The sequence below is a fragment of the Macaca thibetana genome, chromosome 1, assembly GCF_024542745.1.
Source record: "Macaca thibetana thibetana isolate TM-01 chromosome 1, ASM2454274v1, whole genome shotgun sequence".
In the NCBI taxonomy this organism is placed as follows: Eukaryota; Metazoa; Chordata; class Mammalia; order Primates; family Cercopithecidae; genus Macaca; species Macaca thibetana.
The window spans coordinates 1,324,780-1,348,820 of NC_065578.1; the positions used below are offsets into that span (position 1 = coordinate 1,324,780).

A 24,041-nucleotide genomic window follows, 5' to 3' on the forward strand; every position below is an offset into this window, starting at 1 on the left:
TAAAAGCAAAGAGAGAGGAGGGAAGGCACGTCTTGCGGAGCCCAGGCTCGGCTCTTTTTGGCGCCCGAGGGCAGGGTCACAGAAATGCTTTCACTGGTGCGGGGATGAGGCTTTGACTAGGGCTGTCTGAGGCGGGAAGTGCCCTCCGGGCCTTTCCCTGTGTGGTGGCTGCCCAGTGAATGCTGTCTGTGTCTGCCTGGCTGCGTGACTTTTATCAAGGCTCAGGGTTCGCTGGCCTGAGGCCCCAGCCTGCCTGCATCCAGAGTGGAGCGGCCGCATTCCGCATGTAGTGCCAGGGTGTGTGTTTTTAGCTGCACGCAGTGTTCCTATTGGCTGCAAGAGTCTCCGTGAACCCCGGAAGCTCCTTCAGCCCCATCCCTACTTGGGTCTCTGTCTTTCCAACGTCCACCCATGGGGGGGGCCCTTTCCAGAGGACACTTAGCTTACTTCCCTTGTTTCTCTTTGTGGTGCTTTTCTAATTCTTACAAAATGGGTGATTCAGATGCTTTTGTAATTGTTGTATTTCACAGTGGAAGGGGAGGTGTCTGGGGTGCCTTGGTGGCCCTGGAGTTTGTCCCACACAGGGAGTGTCTTGGGGGTGGGTAGAAGCATAGAGGGCCTGTCCCCTCTGCGGGCCTCCACACAGAGCCCCTGACGGCCTGTCACATGCTATTGCCTGGCCAGCCCCGTGCTTCTTGCAGTCTGTCCCCATGACAGGTGGCCTCCAGCAGCCATCTCCAGCATGATGGGACACCCAAGGCCACTCCGTGCTGGTTCAGTCCCAGCCCCTCTGCTCTCTCTGCCTCTGTACCACCCTTTCTGTACCTCGGTTCCCTCCCCGTAAAGCCAGTACGATGACTGCACGGTGGCAGGGGTTCATGGACGTGTGTCACTGCGAGAGAGCTGTGTGAGGGGGTTCATGGACGTGTGTCACTGCGAGAGAGCTGTGTGAGGGGGTTCATGGACGTGTGTCACTGCGAGAGAGCTGCGTGGAGGCTGCCTCGTCATCAGGAGCAGTGGCCCTGGAGCTACCTTTGCGTTCCACACCCACCTGCCACGTGGCCTCACGTGTCAACCTCTGCTGGACGTCCGGCTCCTCCATCTCCTGGAGCGACCTCAGGTCACCTGCCCCTCCTTCTACTCCTGTGGTCTGCTCTCTAGACCATCAAGAAGTTCTGTGCATGTCAGCCACTCCTCCCGCCCCCGCGTGTGCTCAGTCCGTCCTGTGGCAAGAATGGGTCTGGACTCCCATTCCTCGTGGGGCTGACACAGGTGGGGATGCAGGACAAGCTCCTGAGTGACTGAAGAGAGGGGTGTGGAGGGAACTAGGCTCCAGGAGATCAGTAGGCCGGTGCTAGGAAGACCTGGACGTTGCCTGGAGATCCCAGAGGACTTCCTGGAGGAGGAGGCATTTGTTCATACTCCCTGGGAGGTCAGTGCAGAGATGCCACGAGCACCGAGGATGTGGCAGGCACGGGAGAGTCCAGCCAGTGTCTGGGAGGCCCTGAGGACGAGGTTGGGGACACCAGGACATGGGGAGCCTAGGCGGCTGTGGGCTGTGTGCTTAGGGCAGGTGGGTGTGAGTGAATAGGCAGTTTGGCCTGGGCTGGGACTCAGGAAAGTGTGGCTGGAGGTGGCCACACTGGGGTCATCTGTGGAGTATGGTGCCAGGGAGGGTTGCAGCACAGAGATCCTGTCCACACCGCAGCCCACCCTGGCCGCCTTCTCCGAGGACACGCGATGTGAGCCTTCTGGGGCTGCAGAACGGAGCACCACTAACCTGCGGCTTAAACCACAGAAGCTCACTCTCCCGCAGTCTGGGGCTGGAAGTCCAAAACGAAGGTGTCTTCATGAGTCAGGGTTCTCCAGAGGGATGGAAGCAATAGGATGCGTGTACATGGAAGGGAGTTGATTCCCAATTGGCCTCGGGCTCACAAGGCGAAGTCTTACGATAGGCCGGCTGCAGGCTGGGCGAGAAAGAAGCCAGTAGTGGCTCAGTCCGAGTCCAAAAGCCTCAAAAGCAGGGAAGCCGACAGTGCAGACTTCAGCCTGTGGCCAGAGGCTCCAGAGCCCCCAGCAAACCACTAATAATTCCCAGAGTCTAAAGGCCAAAGAACCTGGAATCTGATGTCCAAGGGCAGGACAACTGGCAGGAAGCGTCCAGCATGGGAGAAAGATGAAAGCCAGAAGACCCGGGAAAACTGCTTCTCCCACCCGCTTCTGCCTGCTTCGCCCCAGCCACACTGGCAGCCAGTTGGATGCCGCCCACCCACATTGAGAGTGGGTGTTGCCCTCCCAGTCCACTGACTCAAATGCCAGTCTCCTGGCAGCACCCTCATAGACACACCCAGAAGCAATACTTCACCAGTTCTCCAGGCATCCTTCAATCCAGTCAAGTTGGCGCCTACTATTACCCATTACAGTGCCGCAGGGTCGCACCCTCCTCCTCCCGCAGCCGCTGGTAGCTGTGGGCAGCCTTGTTCCTGGGTTCACAGAGGAACCACTCACCTCTGCTTCCGTCTCCACATGGCCTCTTCTCTCATTCTGCATGACGGATTAGCCCAGAGTGAACCCACTCACCCGGCGACATGGGCCGGGGCTCCAGGCAGCACAGGGTGCTGGCCTCTCACCGTGCAGCTTTTAGGAGAAAAGTCCATTTTGCCGATAGCAGGTGCAGACCATAAGCGACCCTCCCCTCCCCACCACCAGTGAGCAAAAGCTTTTCCTTTCCTTCCTGCAGACACTGGAGGAACGGGTGGCAGGGTGACCCACTACAGCTCCACTCTGCCGTGGAAGTGCAGCCCTCCTGGGCATGTGAACGAGCCAGTTTCACAAACACAGAGGCCAAGGCAAGAGTGGCCCAAAAGCCTGCAACTCGATTGCTCAGGGAGGGCAGCTGGCCTGCAGTTCACCCTGTCCAATTCCCACCTAATTGTGCCCAGGCTCTGATCTCGCCGTCTGCTCGTCACATTCTCTGCCCAGACCTCAGAGCCGCTCCGTGTAGCGCCCACTTCATGTTAATTGCAGGACCACTCAGATCACCTCCACTGTCACTTAAAAGGGGCATTTCAGGAGGGAAGCACTTGGTTTTGTGTGAATCAGTAAGACTTAAAGGGGAACAAGCACCAGGAGAAGAGACTTCTGTCCTCTTTGTTGGTGAACCAAGGATGAAAGAGTGGGCATCAGAAGAGAGACTTTTCCGTCCTCTTTGTTGGTGAACCAAGGATGAAAGAGTGGGCATCAGTCGCTCAGGACTGGGCTCCCTGCCTGAGTCTTTATGTGCACTTGAAATGACTGCCCTTGGACTTTGAGAAGGAAGCATTCAGTGGGGGAAACCAAAGGGAGAGAGCCAGCAAGGTTCTGAAGAAGAAGGTGAGGAGGGGCTGCCTCCCCTGTGAAGGACAGTTTGGGGTGGGGGGACAGGGAAGCCCACTCAATGGGTCAGAACTGCTGGGTCAGAGCTGGCCCTGGGCCCTGCAGGACTGAGCACTTCCTGTAGAGGAGGAGGGAACGGATCCTGCAGTAAATCCCGAGGAGGCGATTGGTTAATTATCAGCCCAGGAACTGGGGGTGAGGTGGGTAGGAATCCAGCCTGCTGGCTCCCGTCACAGTAAATTGCAGGTGGATTGAGGTTAAAAAAAAATCACAGGGCGCAGTGGCTCACGCCTGTAATCCCAGCACCTGGGGAGGCCAAGATGGGTGGATTACTTGAGGCCAGGAGTTCGAGATCCATCTGGCCAACATGGTGAAACCCCATCTCTACTAAAAATACAAAAATTAGCTGGGCGTGGTGGCGCATGCCTGTAATTCCAGCTACTTGGGAGTCTGAGGCAGGAGAATTGCTTGAACCCAGGAGGCGGGGATTGCGGTGAGCCGAGATTTTGCCACTGGGCGACAGAGTGAGACTGCTTCTCAAATAAATGAAAAAAAGAAACCTGGAAGTCGTGTAGATATCTGGAGAAAAACTGGGCAGTGAGGACCAGAGGGTCTTTAGACTCAGCCACACAGATTGATTTTTTTAGTTTCCAGATTAAATGCAAAAAACATAGGAAAAGGGTTTGTAGCACATAAAACCCAGAAGAGATCCAGACAACTCACACTTAGGATTAGAGAGCTCCTACACAAAGGCTTTTGGTAAATGCTGGGACCGAGAAACAGAACGGGTGTGAGTGGTTGAGGAAGTAAGACTGTAATTGTTTAGAGATGAGGACAGCATGACCTCCGCAAGTGATCAGGGGAACACAAGACATTTTCTCTGTCAACATCGAAGGTGTTAAAAGTCATTAAAGTCAGCCGGGCGTGGTGGCTCACGCCTGTAATCCCAGCACTCTGGGAGGCTGAGGCCGGTGGATCACGAGGTCAGCAGTTCAAGACCAGCCTTGGCCAGGCGCAGTGGCTCAAGCCTGTAATCCCAGCACTTTGGGAGGCCGAGATGGGCGGAGCACGAGGTCAGGAGATCGAGACCATTCTGGCTAACACGGTGAAACCTCGTCTCTACTAAAAAATACAAAAAACTAGCCACGCGAGGTGGCAGGTGCCTGTAGTCCCAGCTACTCGGGAGGCTGAGGCAGGAGAATGGCGGGAACCCGGGAGGCGGAGCTTGCAGTGATTTGAGATCCAGCTACTGCACTCCAGCCTGGGTGACAGAGCAAGACTCCGTCTCAAAAAAAAAAAAAAAAAAAAAAAAGACCAGCCTGGCCAAGTTGGTGAAACCCCATCTCTACTAAAAATACAAAAAAATTATCTGGGCGTTGGGGTGGGTTCTTGTGCAGAGAATTGCTTGAACCCGGGAGGCAGAGGTTGCAGTGAGCCGAGATTGCACCACTGCACTCCAGCCTGGGCGACAGAGCAGGACTCCACCTCAAAACAACAAAAAACAAAAACAAAACAACAAAAAAGTAATTAAAGCCCAGGGTTGCTGTCATGGGGTCTGCCAACCCTGGGGATGTGGGGCAGACACGGACCCTACTGTCTGGAAATCATGCAGGAAATGTGCAGCGATGTTCTCATCCTGCCTCTCTTCAAAAGAAATCACCCGTCATTCGGAGGTTTGTGTATGGAGAAGATCAGCTCAGCATTATTTTTACAAGCAAGAGTGGGAATCGTGTCTGGAGTTTGCCACTCCCTTTGCTGTGAACAACCCACTCTACCATGTGGAGTATAAACCATGGCAGGCCACGTCTCTGAGTGGTGCCTGCTGGAGAGCCCTCTGCTGGTGGCACACAGGGCACGAGAGCCACAGGGACAGCTGGGTGGACAGCCCAAGACTTTGGCCTTTATCATGAGTGGACAGAGGAGTGACCACTTGGGTCCCTGGAGAAGAGGCTATAGAGTGAGGGTGGGGAAGGGATATCAGAAGATGCCACCCAGGAGCAGCAGTGCCTGTCAGGTTTGGTCCAAGCAGTGCCCCCAGGTGACTGGCAGAGGCCAACGCAATTCCCCTTCAAGCCAGCCTCAAAGAATTCCCGCCGATAAATGAATCAGGCATTTGAGCTCGCGATCGAAAACCACAAAACACGGTGGGAAGCAGGATATCCTGAGCCCAAGCTGGTAAAAGCCCAAACGGGCTCCAACCATCAGAATAGGTAAGGGTTCAAAGCATGAAAATGGGTCATTGAAAATACGAGCAGGAGACCGGGCGTGATGGCTCACACATGTAATCCCAGCACTTTGGGAGGCCGAGGCAGGCGGATTGCCTGAGGTCAGGAGTTCGAGACCAGCCTGGTCAACATAGTGAAATCCCATCTCATCTAAAAATACAACAAAATTTAGCCGGGCATAGTGGTGGGTGCCTGCAATCCCAGCTATTGGGGAGGCTGAGGCAGGGGAATAGCTTGAACCAGGGACCTGGAGGTTTCAGTGAGCCAGGATCATGCCACTGTACTGCAGCCTGGGCAACAGATCAAGACTCCATCTCAAAAAAAAAGAAAAAGAAAAGAAAATATGAGCAGGGAGGCCTGGTGCGGTAGCTCATGCCTGTAATCCCAGCACTTTGGGAGGCTGGAGTGGGCAGATCACCTGAGGTCAGGAGTTCGAGACCAGCCTGGCCAACTTTGTGAAACTTTGTCTCTACTAAAAATAAAAAATTAGGCAGACGTGGTGGCAGGCACCTACAATCCCAGCTACTCAGGAGACTGAGACAGGAGAATCACTTGAACCTGGGAGGCAGAGCCTGCCTCCTTTGACTCCAGGGTCCACACATTCAGCAGCCAAAGCACCTCCTTTAACTCCAGGGTCCACACATCCAACGGGGCAAAACTCCCGGTGCTGGCGTTAAGCTAGCTTGGCCCCGAGTCAGAGGTCTCGGGTGGGATGCCCCCTCCCACCCATCCCTCCTTCGGATAGAGCCCACGGGCCTGGTTTGGCTCTGTCACGGCCAGGCTGATGTAGGTAGCCTGTGCAGAGGATGCGGAGTCAGCTCCTTTTTCCTGTTACGGAAGTTGAAAGCGATGATGCCCGTGTGTTTTCTTACCTGATGCCCGCTGTGTGCTGGGCACTGTCCTAGGTGCTGGTTATCTGTCCCCACCCAAACAAGCGGGCTGTGGGCGGGGGAAGAGTCCCCGGGCCCTGGCGCCCCAAGCAGGCTCTTTCTGATGAGCAGGAGAGTCCTGTAGGGGGTGTGAGCCCCGTTTGCTCAGCTGCACCTGGTGCCCACACGTGCTGAGGGTCCTGTTTCCTCACGTGAATTCAGTTCATGCCGTTCACAGTACACTGTATTTCCTCTTCACTGGGTGTGAGGTGAGACTCTGTAATAGGAAGGAAATTCGTGAAAAATGGTAAAAGAGGAAAAAGCATATGAAAGGGTTATGTCTGGAAAGAATCTAAACAGGAGACTCTGGGCACGCGGTGACAGTGTAGATGATTTGCTCCCAGGAACCCTTCGGGCACTTGGGCAAGGCAGAAAATGTCCAAGCAGGTCCCGGCAACATTCATAGTTATGCCTTTCGTAACATTTAAACGTTCGTGAAAACGTTGCCAAACAAACTGATAATTACCATCATTTTCGAATTGTTCAGAACCATGAAGAATAAAGAAGGATCATTTAAAATCTTGAAAAATACTGAGCAAAGAATACTAAGATAATTGCAGGCTGTGGTGTAGTAGTTCGAGATGTTTGTGGTCCGAGTTCACCTTCTCTGAGGCTGTCGGGAGGAGGTTCTGTTTGAATGAAGATCAGGCAGGGGATGCCCTACACTCTGCTCAGCCCTAGACAGGACCCCAGGCTGCCCTACGCAGAGCCCAGCAGGAGCTGCAGCCCCCCAGCCCCTGCAAACCAGGGGGCCTTGCCTGAAGCAGCGCCTTGTCACCCCTGCCCGATGGGGCCTCCCCTGTGTTCTCTCATGCAGAACAGGGTTCCAGGCCTCTCCTTGGGGCTGTTGGTTCCCCCAACCTTGGGGTGGACCCAAGAGGAAGCTGCCGAGCTTGGGCAAGCCTGGCGCCCGGAAGGGACAAGGTGCCGGGGCCACCTGTTGCCTGGCTCAGTGTCCTCTTTTGAGAAGGTACAGGTGTGGAAGGCTCTGCCTGCCCTCTCCGCTGGCCCCTCAACGTGGCCTGGGCCTGACGCTCTGTTCCCGTCTACAGAGAGCGTACTGCGGTCAGTGCAGCGAGAGGATATGGGGCCTCGCGAGGCAAGGCTACAGGTGCATCAACTGCAAACTGCTGGTCCATAAGCGCTGCCACGGCCTCGTCCCGCTGACCTGCAGGAAGCATATGGTGAGTTGCAGGGCTGGGTGGGCCCTAGGGAGCATGGGCGGGGCCGGGGCGTGGCTGCCAGCCCATTGTCCAAGCAGACCTTGGTGACCCTGGGTTCTTCAAGAGGGGCCGTGGTGCTGTCCTACCTCTGGGCTGCAGCGTGAGACTCAGGCGGCAGTCTCGGGTAGGACCCGTCTTCCTGAGCCCCCACGAGCCCCTGGCACGCTCTGCTCATTGTGGCATGAGGCTCAGGTGACAGTCTCAGGTAGGACCTGGCATGCTCTGCTCAGTGGGGCGGGGGTAAGGTTCATTCATAATCCAGTCCTGAACCAGCTCTTCGGGACTGTGGAGGTGAAAGCCAGGTCTGACCTCAGTAGCACTGGGCATGCTGAGGCTCCGGACATCTGGAGCCTTTCTCGGGAATCCTCCCTGGGAAGCCATGCCCAGCCTGTGATGAGGGCGGCACCTTCCCTCTGCCGTCCCCGAGTGCTTGGACTTGAAGCATCCTCCCACACTTGGGAGGTGTTGTGGGTACCTCCCACAACAAGGCCTTGTGGGGCCTTGTTGACTTTTCCTTATTGAAGGCTGCCTCTGGCATTTCCGCATGGCCCCCTGCATCTCACTGAACCACAGGGGCGAGGCCTGGACTGAACATTCAGCTCCCTGGGCCCCACTGCAGTGTGCGGTGGGTGTGTCTGGGGAGGGTGGCTCATCTGCATCTTGCCGTGGCATGGGAGGAAAGGTGCCTGTAGGGGCGACGTGCCCTCTCCTCTATTACAGGATAAAGACAGAGTCTGGATCAGGGTGTCACCCCAGGATCACCAGGCACAGGGATGGGGGGCCACGCAGGCTGGTGCATGCATTGGCATAGTCCTTCCAGAGGTCCTTCAGCTGCATCTGCCAAAAAGCCTGTAATGCCCTTTGACCCCATGGGTCCACTTTAGCATAAGCAAATGAGACCGGCCCCAGAAATGTGGTCAGCTAGAGGCAGAGGGAGGCCAGAGCCTGCCACCCAACTGACCGCCAGTACGGGTGACTCCATTATGATGCACCTGCAGGCGGAACCCAGAGGCCCTTAGAATGGCCCCCTGATGTTTGGTTACTGCCAGGATGCAGCTTTGGGACAGGAGAGATGACCAAGCATTGTGCAAAAGATCCCATTGTAGACAGCACTTGGCCTACAGTACTGAGTGGCCACCTTTGTCTGCAGAATCATAGGTAGTGTTTATGTTCTTTATTTGGTACAATAGCATAATTAGATTTTTATATACTGTATTACAATATAACCATTGTAATGTGTAAATATGTGAATCATAGATAGTCTTGAAGTGGCCAGGTGCAGAGGCTCACGCCTGTAATCCCAACACTGTGGGAGGATCACTTGAGGCCAGGAGTTCAAGACCAGCCTGGGCAATATGGTGAGACCCCATCTCTACAAAAAATTCAAAAACTAGCCAGGTGTGGTGGTGCGCACCTGTCGTGCTAGCTGCTCTGGAAGCTGAGGTGGGAGGATTTTGCTTGAGCTCAGGAGGTTGAAGCTGCAGTGAACCGTGATCATGCCACTGCCCTCCAGCCTGGATGATGACAGAGTGTGACCCTGTCTATAAAAAAAAAAATGTTTTTAATTAAAAAAAAGTCACGAAGTGTTTACAGAAGCTACCTTGTAACACCTGCTCCAGCACTTGGTCATGCTGCCATCTCTCCGTCTCTCCGGCAGGATTCTGTCATGCCTTCCCAAGAGCCTCCAGTAGATGACAAGAACGAGGACGCCGACCTTCCTTCCGAGGAGACAGATGGAAGTAGGCACTGCTTTCTTCGGCTGGGTGGAGCCTGGGCATCACCTCACCCTGCTCACCTCTGCCTTCTGGCCACGAGTCCTTTCTCAGTCCCATCTGCTCTGCAGGGGTCATTGTCTTCAAGCCTGGCCACCCTTCCCCAGGGCTGGGGATGAGGCTCTCCAGGGCCTCTTCTCAATCCCTGGCAGAGATGGGCAGAGTGAGCTGGCCCTCCCTGGAGGCTGCTGGGCAGGGATGCCTCCGTGAAGCGCTGTTGTGGCAGCCCAGGGGTGCAGAGCCTCTTCCTCTAAACCAGCTCCGGGAATTCTCAAAGGCACTTAGTGCAGCAGCCACCACGGCCAGGCAGCCCAGGGGTGCAGAGCCTCTTCCTCTAAACCAGCTCCGGGAATTCTCAAAGGCACTTAGTGCAGCAGCCACCACGGCTGGGCACCTCCCACAATCTGGCTGTTGCACAGAGCTGAACCCCGTCTGGGGAAAGGCTGGCGAGGTGGCTGCTGCACACACAGCATGGCAGTGGCATGGTCCTTAGATTTTTGTGAGGTTTTGTTTATGGGGAAGGACTTGTTTTATTGCTAAGAAGCATTCAGAGAGAGAGCTCAAACACCAGCTGGACTTTCAGCCCAGCTCTGAGCCTCCACCTGCACCTCTGCACGAGGATGCGAGAGCCTCACTTTCACTTGATGCAGCATGTGAGTTCTGTCTCACTGGGAGCCCAGGGAGGATGATGCGAGACCACAGAACATAAAGCACTTAGTTCTCACAGTGCCTCACGCAAAAAAGATGCCTCACAAACAACTGCCTGCCCACCTGCCCCACCACCCACCCATCCTCTATACAGATATACATCCGTACATCATCCGTTCACCCACCTAGCCAACCAACCGGTCCTCAGCCAGCCAGCCATCCTCCACCCACCCATCCTCCATCCATCCATCCATCCATCCATCCATCCATCCATCCATCTAGTCATCCAGCCAACCAGCCATCTCCCACCCGCCCATCCTCTATACAGATATACATCCGTACATCATCCGTTCACCCACCTAGCCAACCAACCGGTCCTCAGCCAGCCAGCCATCCTCCACCCACCCATCCTCCATCCATCCATCCATCCATCCATCTAGTCATCCAGCCAACCAGCCATCTCCTACCCGCCCATCCTCTATACAGATATACATCCGTACATCATCCGTTCACCCACCTAGCCAACCAACCGGTCCTCAGCCAGCCAGCCATCCTCCACCCACCCACCCATCCTCCATCCATCCATCCATCCATCCATCCAACCATCCATCCATCCATCCATCTAGTCATCCAGCCAACCAGCCATCTCCCACCCGCCCATCCTCTATACAGATATACATCCGTACATCATCCGTTCACCCACCTAGCCAATCAACTGGTCCTCAGCCAGCCAGCCATCAAGCCATCTTCCACCTACCCATCCTCCATCCATCCATCCATCCGTCCGTCCGTCCATCCATCCATCCATCCATCCATCCATCCATCCATCCTCCGTCCTCCATCCATCCATCTAGTCAGCTAACCAACCAGCCATCCCCCACCCACCCATCCTCTATACAGAAATACATCCGTACATCATCCATTCACCCACCTAGCCAACCAGCTGGTCAGCCAGCCAGCCATCCTCCACCCGCCCATCCTCCATCCATCCATCCGTCCATCCTCCATCCATCTTCCATCCATCCATCTAGTCATCCAGCCAACCAGCTATCCTCCACTTGCCCATCCTCCATCCATCCATCCATCCATCCGTCCATCCTCCATCCATCTTCCATCCATCCATCTAGTCATCCAGCCAACCAGCCATCCTCCACCCGCCCATCCTCTATACAGATATACATCCATACATCATCCATTCACCCACCTAGCCAACCAACCGGCCGTCAGCCAACCCGCCATCCTCACCCACCCATCCTCTATACAGATATTCATCTGTACGTCATCCATTCACCCACCTAGCCAACCAACCGGCTGTCAGCCGACCCGCCATCCTCACCCACCCATCCTCTATATAGATATTCATCTGTACGTCATCCATTCACCCACCTAGCCAACCAACCGGCCGTCAGCCAATCCGCCATCCTCACCCACCCATCCTCTATACAGATATTCATCTGTACGTCATCCATTCACCCACCTAGCCAACCAGCTGGTCCTCAGCTAGCCAGCCAGCCATCCTCCACCCGCCCATCCTCCATCCATCCATCCATCCATCCATCCATCCATCCATCCATCCATTCTCCATCCATCTATCCATCTTCCATCCATCCATCTAGTCATCCAGCCAACCAGCCATCCTCCACCCGCCCATTCTCTATACAGATATACATCCATACATCATCCATTCACCCACCTGGCCAACAAACCGGTCCTCAGCCAGCCAGCCATCCTCCACCCACCCATCCATCCATCCATTCTCCATCCTCCATCCATCCATCCTCCATCCTCCATCCATCCATCTAGTCATCTAGCCAACCAGCCATCCTCCACTACCCATCCTCCATCCATCCATCCATCCATCCATTCTCCATCCTCCATCCATCATCCATCCATCCAGTCATCCAGCCAACCAGCCGTCCCCCACCCGCCCATCCTCTATACAGATGTACATCCGTACATCATCCATTCACCCACCTAGCCAATCAACCGGCCCTCAGCCAACCAGCCATCCTCCACCCACCCATTCTCCATCCATCCACCACCTATCCATCTATCCACGCTCCATCCATCCATCTAGTCAACCAGACAGCCATCCTCCACCCACCCATCCTCCAGCTATCTATCTTCCACCCATCTACCTATCCATCTTATATCCATCCATCTCATCATCCAGCCAGCCAGCCATCCTCCACTCACCCATCCTCCAGCTATCTTCCATTCGTCCATCTGTTGTCCACTGACCTCTCCATCTATCCATGTATCTATTGTCCACTGACCTCTCCATATATCCGTCTATTGTCCACTGACCTCTCCATCTATCCATCTCTTGTCCACTGACCTCTCCATCTATCCATCTCTTGTCCACTGACCTCTCCAGCTGTCCATCCAACTATTGTCCACTGACCTCTCCATCTATCCATCTATCATCCACTGACCTCTCCATCTATCCATCCATCTATTGTCCACTGACGTCTCCATCTTTCCATCTATTGTCCACTGACCTCTCCATCCATCTGTTGTCCACTGACCTCTCCATCTACCCATCCATTGTCCACTGATGTCTCCATCTTTCTATCTGTTGTCCACTGACCTCTCCATTCATCCATCTATCTATTGTCCACTAACCTCTACATCTATCCATCTATCTATTGTCCACTGACCTGTCCATCTATCCATCCATCTGTTGTCCACTGACCTCTCCATCTATCCGTCCAACTGTTGTCCACTAACGTCTCCATCTGTCCATTTATCTATTGTCCACTGACCTCTGCATCCATCTATCTATTGTCCACTGACTTCTCCATCTATCGATCCATCTGTTGTCCACTGACCTCTCCATATATCCATCTATCTAATGTCCACTGACCTCTCCATCTGTCCACTCATCTATTGTCCACTGACCTCTCCATATATCCATCTATCTATTGTCCACTAACCTCTCCATCTATCCATCTGTCTGTTGTCCACTGACCTCTCCATCTATCCATCCATCTATTGTCCACTGACCTCTCCATCTATCCATCCAACTATTGTCCACTAACCTCTCCATCTGTCCATCTATCTATTGTCCACTGACCTCTCCATGTATCCATCTATCTGTTGTCCACTGACCTCTCCATCTATCCATCCAACTATTGTCCACTGACCTCTCCATCTATCCATCTGTCTATTTTCCACTGACTTCTCTCTCTATCCATCCATCTATTGTCCACTGATGTCTCCATCTTTCCATCTATTGTCCACTGACCTCTTCATCCATCTATCTGTTGTCCACCGACCTCTCCATCCACCCATCCATTGTCCACTGACGTCTCCATCTTTCTGTCTATTGTCCACTGACTTCTCCATTCATCTATCTATCTATTGTCCACTAACCTCTACATCTATCCATCTGTCTGTTATCCACTGACTTCTTCATCTATCCATCCATCTATTGTCCACTGATCTCTCCGTCTATCCATCCAACTGTTGTCCACTGACCTCTCCATCTATCCATCCATTGTCCACTGACCTCTCCATCTGTCCATCTGTCTATTGTCTACTGACCTCTCCATCCATCTGTTGTCCACTGATGTCTCCATCTATCCATCTGTCATCCACTGACCTCTCCATCTATCTGTCCATCTGTTGTCCACTTACGTCTCCATCTTTCCATCTATTGTCCACTGACCTCTCTATCTATCCATCTATTGTCCACTGACCTCTCTATCTATCCATCCATTGTCCACTGACCTCTCCATCTATCCATCTATCTGTTGTCCACTGACCTCTCCATCTGGCCATCTATCTATTGTCCACTAACCTCTCCATCTATCTATCTGTCTATTGTCCACTGACCTCTCCATCTATCCATCCATCTATTGTCCACTGACCTCTCCATCTATCCATCCAACTATTGTCCACTGACCTCTCCATCTATCCATCTATCGTCCACTGACCTCTCTATCGGTCCATCTGTTGTCCACTGATGTCTCCATCTTTCCATCTGTTGTCCACTGACCTCTCCATCCATCTGTTGTCCACTGACCTCTCCATCTATCCATCCATCTATTGTCCACTGACCTGTCTATCTACCCATCCATTGTCCACTGACGTCTCCATCTTTCTATTGTCCACTGACCTCTGTGTCTATCGATCCATCTATTGTCCACTGACCTCTCCATCTATCCATCCAACTGTTGTCCACTGACCTCTCCATCTGTCCATCTATTGTCCACTGATCTCTCCATCTATCCATCTATCGTCCACTGACCTGTCCATCTGTCCATCCGTTGTCCACTGACGCCTCCATCTTTCCATCTGTTGTTGACTGACCTCTCCATCCATCCGTCTATTGACCATTGACCTCTCCATCTATCCATCCATCTGTTGTCCACTGACCTCTCCATCTACCCATCCATCTATTGTCCACTGATGTCTCCATCTTTCCATCTATCTATTGTCCACTGACCTCTGCATCCATCTATCTATTGTCCACTGATCTCTCCATCTATCAGTCCATCTGCTGTCCACTGACCTCTCCATCTACCCATCCATCTATTGTCCACTGACCTCTCCATCTATCCATCTCTTGTCCACTGACCTCTCCCATCTATTCATCCAACTGTTGTCCACTGACCTCTCCATCTGTCCATCTATCTATTGTCCACTGATCTCTCCATCTATCCATCATCCACTGACCTGTCCATCTGTCCATCCATCTGTTGTCCACTGATGCCTCCATCTTTCCATCTGTTGTCAACTGACCTCTCCATCCATCCGTCTATTGTCCATTGACCTCTCCATCTATCCATCCATCTGTTGTCCACTGACCTCTCCATCTACCCATCCATCTGTTGTCCACTGACGTCTCCATCTTTCCATCTATCTATTGTCCACTGACCTCTGCATCCATCTGTTTTCCACTGATCTCTCCATCTATCGATCCATCTGTTGTCCACTGACCTCTCCATCTACCCATCCATCTATTGTCCACTGACCTCTCCATCTATCCATCTATCGTCCACTGACCTCTCCATTTATCCGTCCATCTGTTGTCCACTGACGTCTCCATCTTTCCATCTATTGTCCACTGACCTCTCCATCCATCTCTCTCTTGTCCACTGACCTCTCCGTCTATCCAACCATCTATTGTCCACTGACCTCTCCATCTACCCATTTATTGTCCACTGAAGTCTCCATCTTTCCATCTGTCTGTTGTCCACTGATCTCTGTGTCTATCGATCCATCTATTGTCCACTGACCTCTCCATCTATCCATCCATCTATTTTCCACTGATCTCTCCATCTATCAGTCCATCTGCTGTCCACTGACCTCTCCATCTACCCATCCATCTATTGTCCACTGACCTCTCCATCTATCCATCTATCGTCCACTGACCTCTCCATCTATCCGTCCATCTGTTGTCCACTGACGTCTCCATCTTTCCATCTATTGTCCACTGACCTCTCCATCCATCTCTCTCTTGTCCACTGACCTCTCCATCTATCCATCCATCTATTGTCCTCTGACCTCTCCATCTACCCATCTATTGTCCACTGACGTCTCCATCTTTCCATCTGTCGGTTGTCCACTGATCTCTGTGTCTATCGATCCATCTATTGTCCACTGACCTCTCCATCTATCCATCCATCTGTTGTCCACTGACCTCTCCATCTGTCCATCTATCTATTGTCCACTGATCTCTCCATCTATCCATCTATTGTCCACTGACCTGTCCATCTATCCATCCATCTATTGTCCACTGATGTCTCCATCTTTCCATCTGTTGTCCACTGATCTCTCCATCCATCCATTATCCACTGACCTCTCCATCTATCCATCCATCTATTGTCCACTGACCTCTCCATCTACCCATCCATTGTCCACTGACGTCTCCATCTTTCCATCTATTGTCCACTGACCTCTCCATCCATCTGTTGTCCACTGACCTCTCCATCTATCCATCCATCTATTGTCCACTGACCTCTCCATCTACCCATCCATCTATTGTCCACTGACATCTCCATCTTTCCATCTATCTATTTCCACTGACCTCTCCATTTACCCATCCATCTATTGTCCACTGACGTCTCTGTCTTTCCATCTATTGTCCACTGACCTCTCCATCCATCATCTATCTGTTGTCCACTGATCTCTCCGTCTATCCATCCATCTATTGTCCACTGACCTCTCCATCTATTGTCCACTGATCTCTCCATCTACCCATGCATCTATTGTCCACTGACGTCTCCATCTTTCCATCTATTGTCCACTGACCTCTGCATCCATCTATCTGTTGTCCACCGATCTCTCCATCAGTCCATCTATTGTCCACTGACCACTCCATCTATCCATCTATTGTCCACTGACCTCTCCATCTATCCATTTTCCGCTGACCTCTCCATCTATTGTCCACTGACCTCTCCATCTATCCATCTATTTTCCACTGACCTCTCCATCTATTCATCCATCTATTGTCCACTGACCTCTCCATCTATCCATCTCTTGTCCACTGACCTCTCCATTTATCCATCCATCTGTTGTCCACTGACCTCTCCATCTGTCCGTCTTCCATCCAGTCCTCCATTCATCCCCCATCTAGTCATCCTCCATCCCTTCACTAGACATCCCCTCCTGCCCCACCCACCCATTCACTAGACACCAAAATCTGATGACTAATTATTTGCAGATGGACCCCTGGGGGCGTGTGTCACAAATGTACATCCCCAGGTCCCATGGTCAGAGTCGGCAGGTCTGAGTGGGGCCCAGGAAGCTGCATTTTCAAAAGACTCTAAACTAGAATCAGACATGGCTGCTGTGTAGAGTCACCCTTCACCGTCGCCTGGTGGAGGAGCAGGGCCCACGGGGTCGCTGTGTTCCCAGCGCGTTCCTGACGACACCGTAACGCCTCTTCCTCCCTCTCTCGCCAGTTGCTTACATTTCCTCATCCCGGAAACATGACAGCATTAAAGACGACTCTGAGGTGAGTCTGCGGAGCAGCTCGCTACCTTTCCAGCGTCCTCTTGGAAGTCTGTGAGCCTGCCTCTGGGGCAGTCACGGAAATCTGGATGTGAAATATACGGTCCGGGATGTTGCTAATCTTTACGGGTGTGGGTGTCTAGAAAGAAGCCCTTGTTCTTGGGTCTTATTTCAGGCACATCCTTGGTGATTCCCTGGAGGCAGCTGTCCCCGCGGGTGGTCTGGGGACCACACCCTGGGGGGAAGCCGTGCCCCACATCCTCTCCACCCAGGCAGTACAGTGGCCCAGGGGCTGGCTTTTGAGCTGTAATTTTTATCAAGTTGTGTCTGCACCACGGCCTTCCTTTCGTTGCCTCGTTTGGCCGTCCTGGCAAACCCCTCTAATGTCTTTTCACGTCCTTCCCCAACTCAAGCGAAGAGGCTCAACTGAGCCTCGCGTCTGTGGCCAGCTCTGCACCACAAACCCTGAGAAGGGAACAGAAGAGCTTGCTGTGTTCTCAGCCTCTGCTCGTAAAACCCAAGAAAGGGCTGCGCTGGCAAAGCCCACACCTTTCCAGAGCAGCGGCACATACCACCCTCACAACTCGTGCTCCTTCCTGGCCGTCCTGTGTCTGGAGGGAGGCCGGGTCACTTAGAAAGCAGAATCCAAAGCGGGGCACGGTGGCTCACACCTCCAATCCCAGCATTTTGGGAGGCTGGGCCGGGCAGATCACTTGAGTCCAGAAGCTTGAGAACAGCCTGGGCAGCGTAGTGAAACCCTATTCCTGCAAAAATAAATACAAAATAATTAGCTGGGCATGGTGGCATGGGCCTGTGGTCCCAGCTGCTTGGGAGGCTGAGGTGGGAGGATCGCCTGAGCTTGGGAGGTGGAGGCTGCAGTGAGCCGAGATTGCGCCACTGCACTCCAGCCTGGGTGGCAGAGGAAGACCCTGTCTCAAAAAAAGCAGAATCCATTCTGCTGCACAGAACAGCACCTCCTAGCGAACTACCTCCCCCACCCTGACATCCTTGCCTGGTGTAGCTTGCAGGAGGCCGAGGCTTCTCTTTTTCCTCAGAGCGCCTTTCTTCTGTATATTTCCAATAATTATTTCTAATAATGTGTGCTTGCCGGTTTGGGAGCTCTTGGCAGGCATTAGCTACGTTTGCTTTACCTTCCTTCCCCGAGGGAGGGCCCTGATGGGGAAGGATGGGCCCAGGCCCTGGGCCGCATGTCCCAGTGGCCACCTCTTCAGCCCGACTGGTAGGGCTGAAGGCCTGGGGGTCCCTCCCACTGGCAGCTGTGACCAGAGCCATGGTCTGTGGAAACGAGCAGCTTCCGACTTTCTAGCACCTTCCTCAGAAGCACAGCCTGAAGTTCTCACCTTTTGTGCCCCGGTTTAGATGGGAGTGTGGGGGTGGGATCTGTGGGACGCAGAGCTGAGACTGGGATCGTGAGGCTCTAGGCTCTGAGGAGCAGATCTCTGTTGGGACCGCATGAGTGATGCGTGGTCCTCTGAATCTCCCGGGACCCCTCTCCCCTCACTTTCTGGGGTCTTGTTCTCCCTTCCTAGGACCTTAAGCCAGTTATCGATGGGATGGATGGAATCAAAATCTCTCAGGGGCTCGGGCTGCAGGACTTCGACCTAATCAGAGTCATAGGGCGCGGGAGCTACGCCAAGGTTCTCCTGGTGCGGTTGAAGAAGAATGACCAAATTTACGCCATGAAAGTGGTGAAGAAAGAGCTTGTGCACGACGACGAGGTAGGTGCCACTTCTCACGGCGCTCGGGGTCCCGGGAACGCACCGCCCTGGGGCCGCCACCTGGGGAAGAGGGCATTAGAAGGCCATAATGAATGCTCCAGGCTTTAGCAAAATTAGTCCAGGCATGAGAGTCCTGGCCTCGTATTGATGGAGTTTGCGCAAAATCAATAGTGATGCGTCGCGTAACAACCGGGACGTGTTCTGGAAAGTGCCTGGTCAGGTGATGGCACCGTTGTGTGAATGTCACAACGCGTGCTCCACAAACCCAAACGGCGCAGCCAACTCCGCGGCCAGGATGCACAGTGCAGCTCCTGCTCTCAGGCTGCCGGCCCGCACGGCTGTCCGTGCACTGCACACCGCAGGCAGTGAGCGGACCACCGCAGAGAGCACTCGTGTCTAAGCTTTGAAAAGGTGAAGATGGGTATCGTCTCCACGACCTTCGCGTGTGTGGCCAACCACTGATATGTCGCCTTCCAGCAGACTGCGGTTGAGCTTGAGGACGTCGTCACCCTTGTTAGGAAATCCCTGGGGTTGAGCTGAACCGGGCGGGTGATGGGGTAGGACAGGAAGCTGCCCAGAGGCACTGCCTCACTCCGTCCTGCACAAGGCCCCAGCTTTGAGGGACTTGCTGAACTGCCGCGGCTCTGTGTAGCAGATCTTCCCACACCAGCTGTTTCTGGGGGAGAAGTTTATTGATTATAGGATCAATGGTTTATTTGTTGAAATCTTTTTTTTTTTGGAAATAGGTTCTTAAACAGGGTCTTACTCTGTCACCCAGGCTGGAGTGACTTGATCACAGCCCATGTAGCCTCAAACTCCCCAGCTCAGGTGATCCTCCCACTTCAGCCTCCAGAGTGTTGGGACTACAGGCATGAGCCACCACCCCCAGCTGTATAATTTTGTATTTTCTGTAGAGGCAGTGTCTCACTCTGTCACCCAGGCTGGAGTGCAGAGCATGATCACAGCTCACCTCCTGCAGCCTCCACCTCCTCCTGCAGCCTCCACCTCTTGCTGGGCTGAGGTGATCTTCCCACTTCAGCCTCCAGAGGAGCCAGGGCTACAGGCGTGCACCACCATGCCCGGCTATTTTTTGTGTTTTTTGTAGAGACGGGGTTCAACTATGTTGCCCAGGCTGGTTTCGAATTCCTGCACTCATGCACTCTGCCCCACTCAGCCTGCTGGAGTGCTGGGATTACAGGCATGAGTCACTGCTCTTGGCGTATTTGTTGAAATCTTGATTCTGACTTCATACACCTTTTTGTTTTAATTATAGTAAAATACACATGGCATAGAATTTGACATTTTAAAATGTACAGTTAGGGCCAGGCATGGTGGCTCACACCTATAATCACAGCACTTTGGGAGGCCAAGACGGGTGGATTACCTGAGGTCAGGAGTTCAAGACCAGCCTGACCAATATATGGTGAAAACCCAACTATACTAAAAATACAAAAATTAGCCAGGTGTGGTGGCGCACACCTCTAATCCCAGCTACCCAACTATACTAAAAATACAAAAATTAGCCAGGCGTGGTGGCGCACGCCTCTAATCCCAGCTACCCAACTATACTATAAAAAAATACAAAAATTAGCCAGGTGTGGTGGCGCACACCTCTAATCCCAGCTACCCAACTATACTAAAAATACAAAAATTAGCCAGGTGTGGTGGCGCACACCTCTAATCCCAGCTACCCAACTATACTAAAAATACAAAAATTAGCCAGGCGTGGTGGCGCACGCCTCTAATCCCAGCTACCCAACTATACTAAAAATACAAAAATTAGCCAGGTGTGGTGGCGCACGCCTCTAACTAAAAATACAAAAATTAGCCAGGTGTGGTGGCGCACGCCTCTAATCCCAGCTACAAAAATTAGCCAGGTGTGGTGGCGCACCCAACTATACTAAAAATACAAAAATTAGCCAGGCGTGGTGGCGCACGCCTCTAATCCCAGCTACCCAACTATACTAAAAATACAAAAATTAGCCAGGTGTACTCTAAAAACCCAACTATACAAAAATTAGCCAGGTGTGGTGGCGCACGCCTCTAATCCCAGCTACCCAACTATACTAAAAATACAAAAATTAGCCAGGCGTGGTGGCGCACGCCTCTAATCCCAGCTACCCAACTATACTAAAAATACAAAAATTAGCCAGGCGTGGTGGCGCACGCCTCTAATCCCAGCTACCCAACTATACTAAAAATACAAAAATTAGCCAGGCGTGGTGGCGCACGCCTCTAATCCCAGCTACCCAACTATACTAAAAATACAAAAATTAGCCAGGCGTGGTGGCGCACGCCTCTAATCCCAGCTACCCAACTATACTAAAAATACAAAAATTAGCCAGGCGTGGTGGCGCACGCCTCTAATCCCAGCTACCCAACTATACTAAAAATACAAAAATTAGCCAGGCGTGGTGGCGCACGCCTCTAATCCCAGCTACCCAACTATACTAAAAATACAAAAATGAGCCAGGCGTGGTGGCGCACGCCTCTAATCCCAGCTACCCAACTATACTAAAAATACAAAAATGAGCCAGGCGTGGTGGCGCACGCCTCTAATCCCAGCTACTCAGAGGCTGAGACGGGAGAATCACTTGAACCTGGGAGGCGGAGATTGCAGTGAGCCGAGATCACACTACTGCACTCCAGCATGGATGACCGAATGAGACTCTGTCTTAAAAAAGGAATAAAATATACAAATAAAGTGTACAGTTAGGCAGCTTTTAGCACATTGAGGTACAGAGTTGGGCAGCTATCACCTCTCTGATTCCAGAACATTTTCCTCACCCCAAAAGGAGACCCCATACTCACCCCCTGCTTCCCCTCTACATGGGCCCCAGTGGCCTCCAATGTGCCTTCTGCCTCTGCGGACCTCCCTCTTCTGCACATTTGACAGAATGGAGCTGTGTGTGAGCTTTTAGTGTCTGGCTTCTCCAGGGTCCATCCGTGTGGCTGCTTGCTCAGGCCTTCCTCTCTCTGCCTGGCTGGGTAATGTTGTTCCGTTGTCCGGTGGAGGCCCCACGTTTGCACGTGCACCTGCCAAGGGGCATTTGCAGTGTTCCCACCCTTGGCTCTTGTGAGTGGTGCCATGGTGAAGGTTTGTGTGCAAGAATCTGTTTGAGTCTATTTCCAGTTCTTTTGAGTGCAAACCTAGCAGTGGCGTTACTGGGTCACGTGGTAGTTCTCTGTTCAGGTGATGGGGACCTACCAGGCTGTTTCCCTCGCAGCCACCGTTTCACCTCCCCGCCAGCAGCGCACGGGCCTGTTTCTGCAGGTTTTCAGCCATGCACGTTATTTGGATGACCTCCGTCCTAATGAGTGTGCAGCTGTGGCTTTGACTGACATTTCTTTAATGACTGGCGATGTTCAGCATCTTTCGTGCACTTGTCGGCTTCTGGTATTTTTGGCCTTCTGCTTTCATACCTGAATGCAGGTTGTGTCTCTCAGGAGCAGAAAAAAGGCCGATGTGTAGGTGGCAGTAATGCCGTTGTCACCAAGTGCTGCTAGCACAGAAGACAACTGGGTGCTCATCGAGCCCCGATGGGCCACAGAGGGGCTCCCTCCCCACCAGCCAGGCTCGGGGCTGGGAGGCAGAACTGGGGCTGGGACTGAGCCTCTACAGGCTCTGCCTCCCAGCAGGGTGTGTCTGTGCAGTACACAGGCTGTCCAACCGGCCCCTCGTCCCTGGGTGCAGAACTCACAATTGAGTGGCAGCATCCATGCCCTGTGCCGAGGAACGGAGGCCCTGAGAGGTGTGGTGCCCTGCTGACGGCCCCACTGCTGGCCAGTGGCCACAGAAGAGGATTCCAACCCTCTTTGCAGCACACCCCGGCCAGCTGGCAGTTAATGCCATGTATGAGAGCGAGTTTGCAGGACTCTGAGAAAAGGCATTAGGAAGAGTCGCTGCTGCAGTTTTGGTCTGTCTTGAAATCATCCCCTGTGGGCCAGGATGCCGAGGTGGGGACTCTGAGGTTGTCTTTTGAGAAGAACCTGATTCTAGGAGTTGTTGAATGCTTGGATGGTTTCTAGAAATTTCTTTCTCCTCACAAAGAGACTGAACTCGGGCTAGGCTTGCTTCTTGTTCCCCCGGGAGTCACTGGCAAGCCCCTTCCCACCAATTCTGCAGCACCGGCCCCACGCAGGGCCAGATGTGCCTTGAACTCAGCAGTGCTGCCTCCGGGAGGTTCCACTCAGTTTGGGTGCTGAGTAATATGTGGGTCATGATCCCAGCGCCGACGTCCCCGCGGGGCCCCAGTGGGTCGTGATCCCAGCGCCGACGTCCCTGCGGGGCCCCAGTGGGTCGTGATCCCAACGCCGACGTCCCGGCGGGGCCCCAGTGGGTCGTGATCCCAACGCCGACGTCCCCGCGGGGCCCCAGTGGGTCGTGATCCCAACGCCGACGTCCCGGCGGGGCCCCAGTGGGTCGTGATCCCAACGCCGACATCCCTGCGGGGCTCCAGTGGGTCGTGATCCCAACGCCGACGTCCCTGCGGGGCTCCAGTGGGTCGTGATCCCAACGCCGACGTCCCTGCGGGGCCCCAGTGGGTGGGTGCTGCTGGTGAGGGCCACTGGGGCGCGGGTGGTGGCAGGTGAGGGGTGGAGGAGTCACCGCTGACCCTCTGGGTTTTCAGCCACTGGAGGTGGGAGGAGATGCAGGCTGGCGAGGAGCTTGGCTTGTGGCCTGGGGTGGCGTGAGATGCCTGGGTGCACATGTTGAGCAGCCATCAGGGGGCAGGTCTGCAACTCAGGGAGAGGCCGGGCCAGGAGCTCTCGGCGTGGAAAGATGGGACTCGAAGCCCCTCCATTGGATCTGCCTCCGGAGAGAAGGGAGGGTGGCCGAGGACCGAGCCTCGAGAAGGAGGGCGCTGAGGAGGAATGATACAGTCTCAGAGGCTAAATAGATCCTAATGGTTTGCTGATTTGTTTCCACAAAACTTCCAGGGGTAGGGGCAGGCAACACAGTAAGACCCTGCCTCTGCAAAAAATAAAATTGCTGAGTGTGGTGTGTATCTGTGGTCCCAGCTCCTCTGGAGGCTGAAGTGGGAGGATTGCTGGAGCTCCAGAGGTCAAGGCTGCAGTGAGCAGTGATCACACCCCTGTACTCCAGCCTATTTGGGATGCATTTCTTTCACTGTCATTTTTCTAACCGTGAAGACAAGGGGTTGACCTA

General features: G+C 53.4%; 1 protein-coding gene across 5 annotated transcripts in view; it reads left to right on the plus strand.

Annotated features, from left to right (window-relative positions):
- Positions 1-24,041, plus strand: part of PRKCZ (protein kinase C zeta) — a 148,621-nt gene that overhangs the window by 88,469 nt on the left and 36,111 nt on the right. For all 5 annotated transcript variants that reach the window (XM_050786139.1, XM_050786142.1, XM_050786140.1 and 2 more), the window contains 4 exons: positions 7,582-7,713; positions 9,410-9,491; positions 17,084-17,136; positions 18,683-18,871. In XM_050786139.1, coding sequence (XP_050642096.1) covers positions 7,582-7,713; positions 9,410-9,491; positions 17,084-17,136; positions 18,683-18,871 — 456 coding nt within the window. The remainder of the gene's footprint in view (positions 1-7,581; positions 7,714-9,409; positions 9,492-17,083; positions 17,137-18,682; positions 18,872-24,041) is intronic.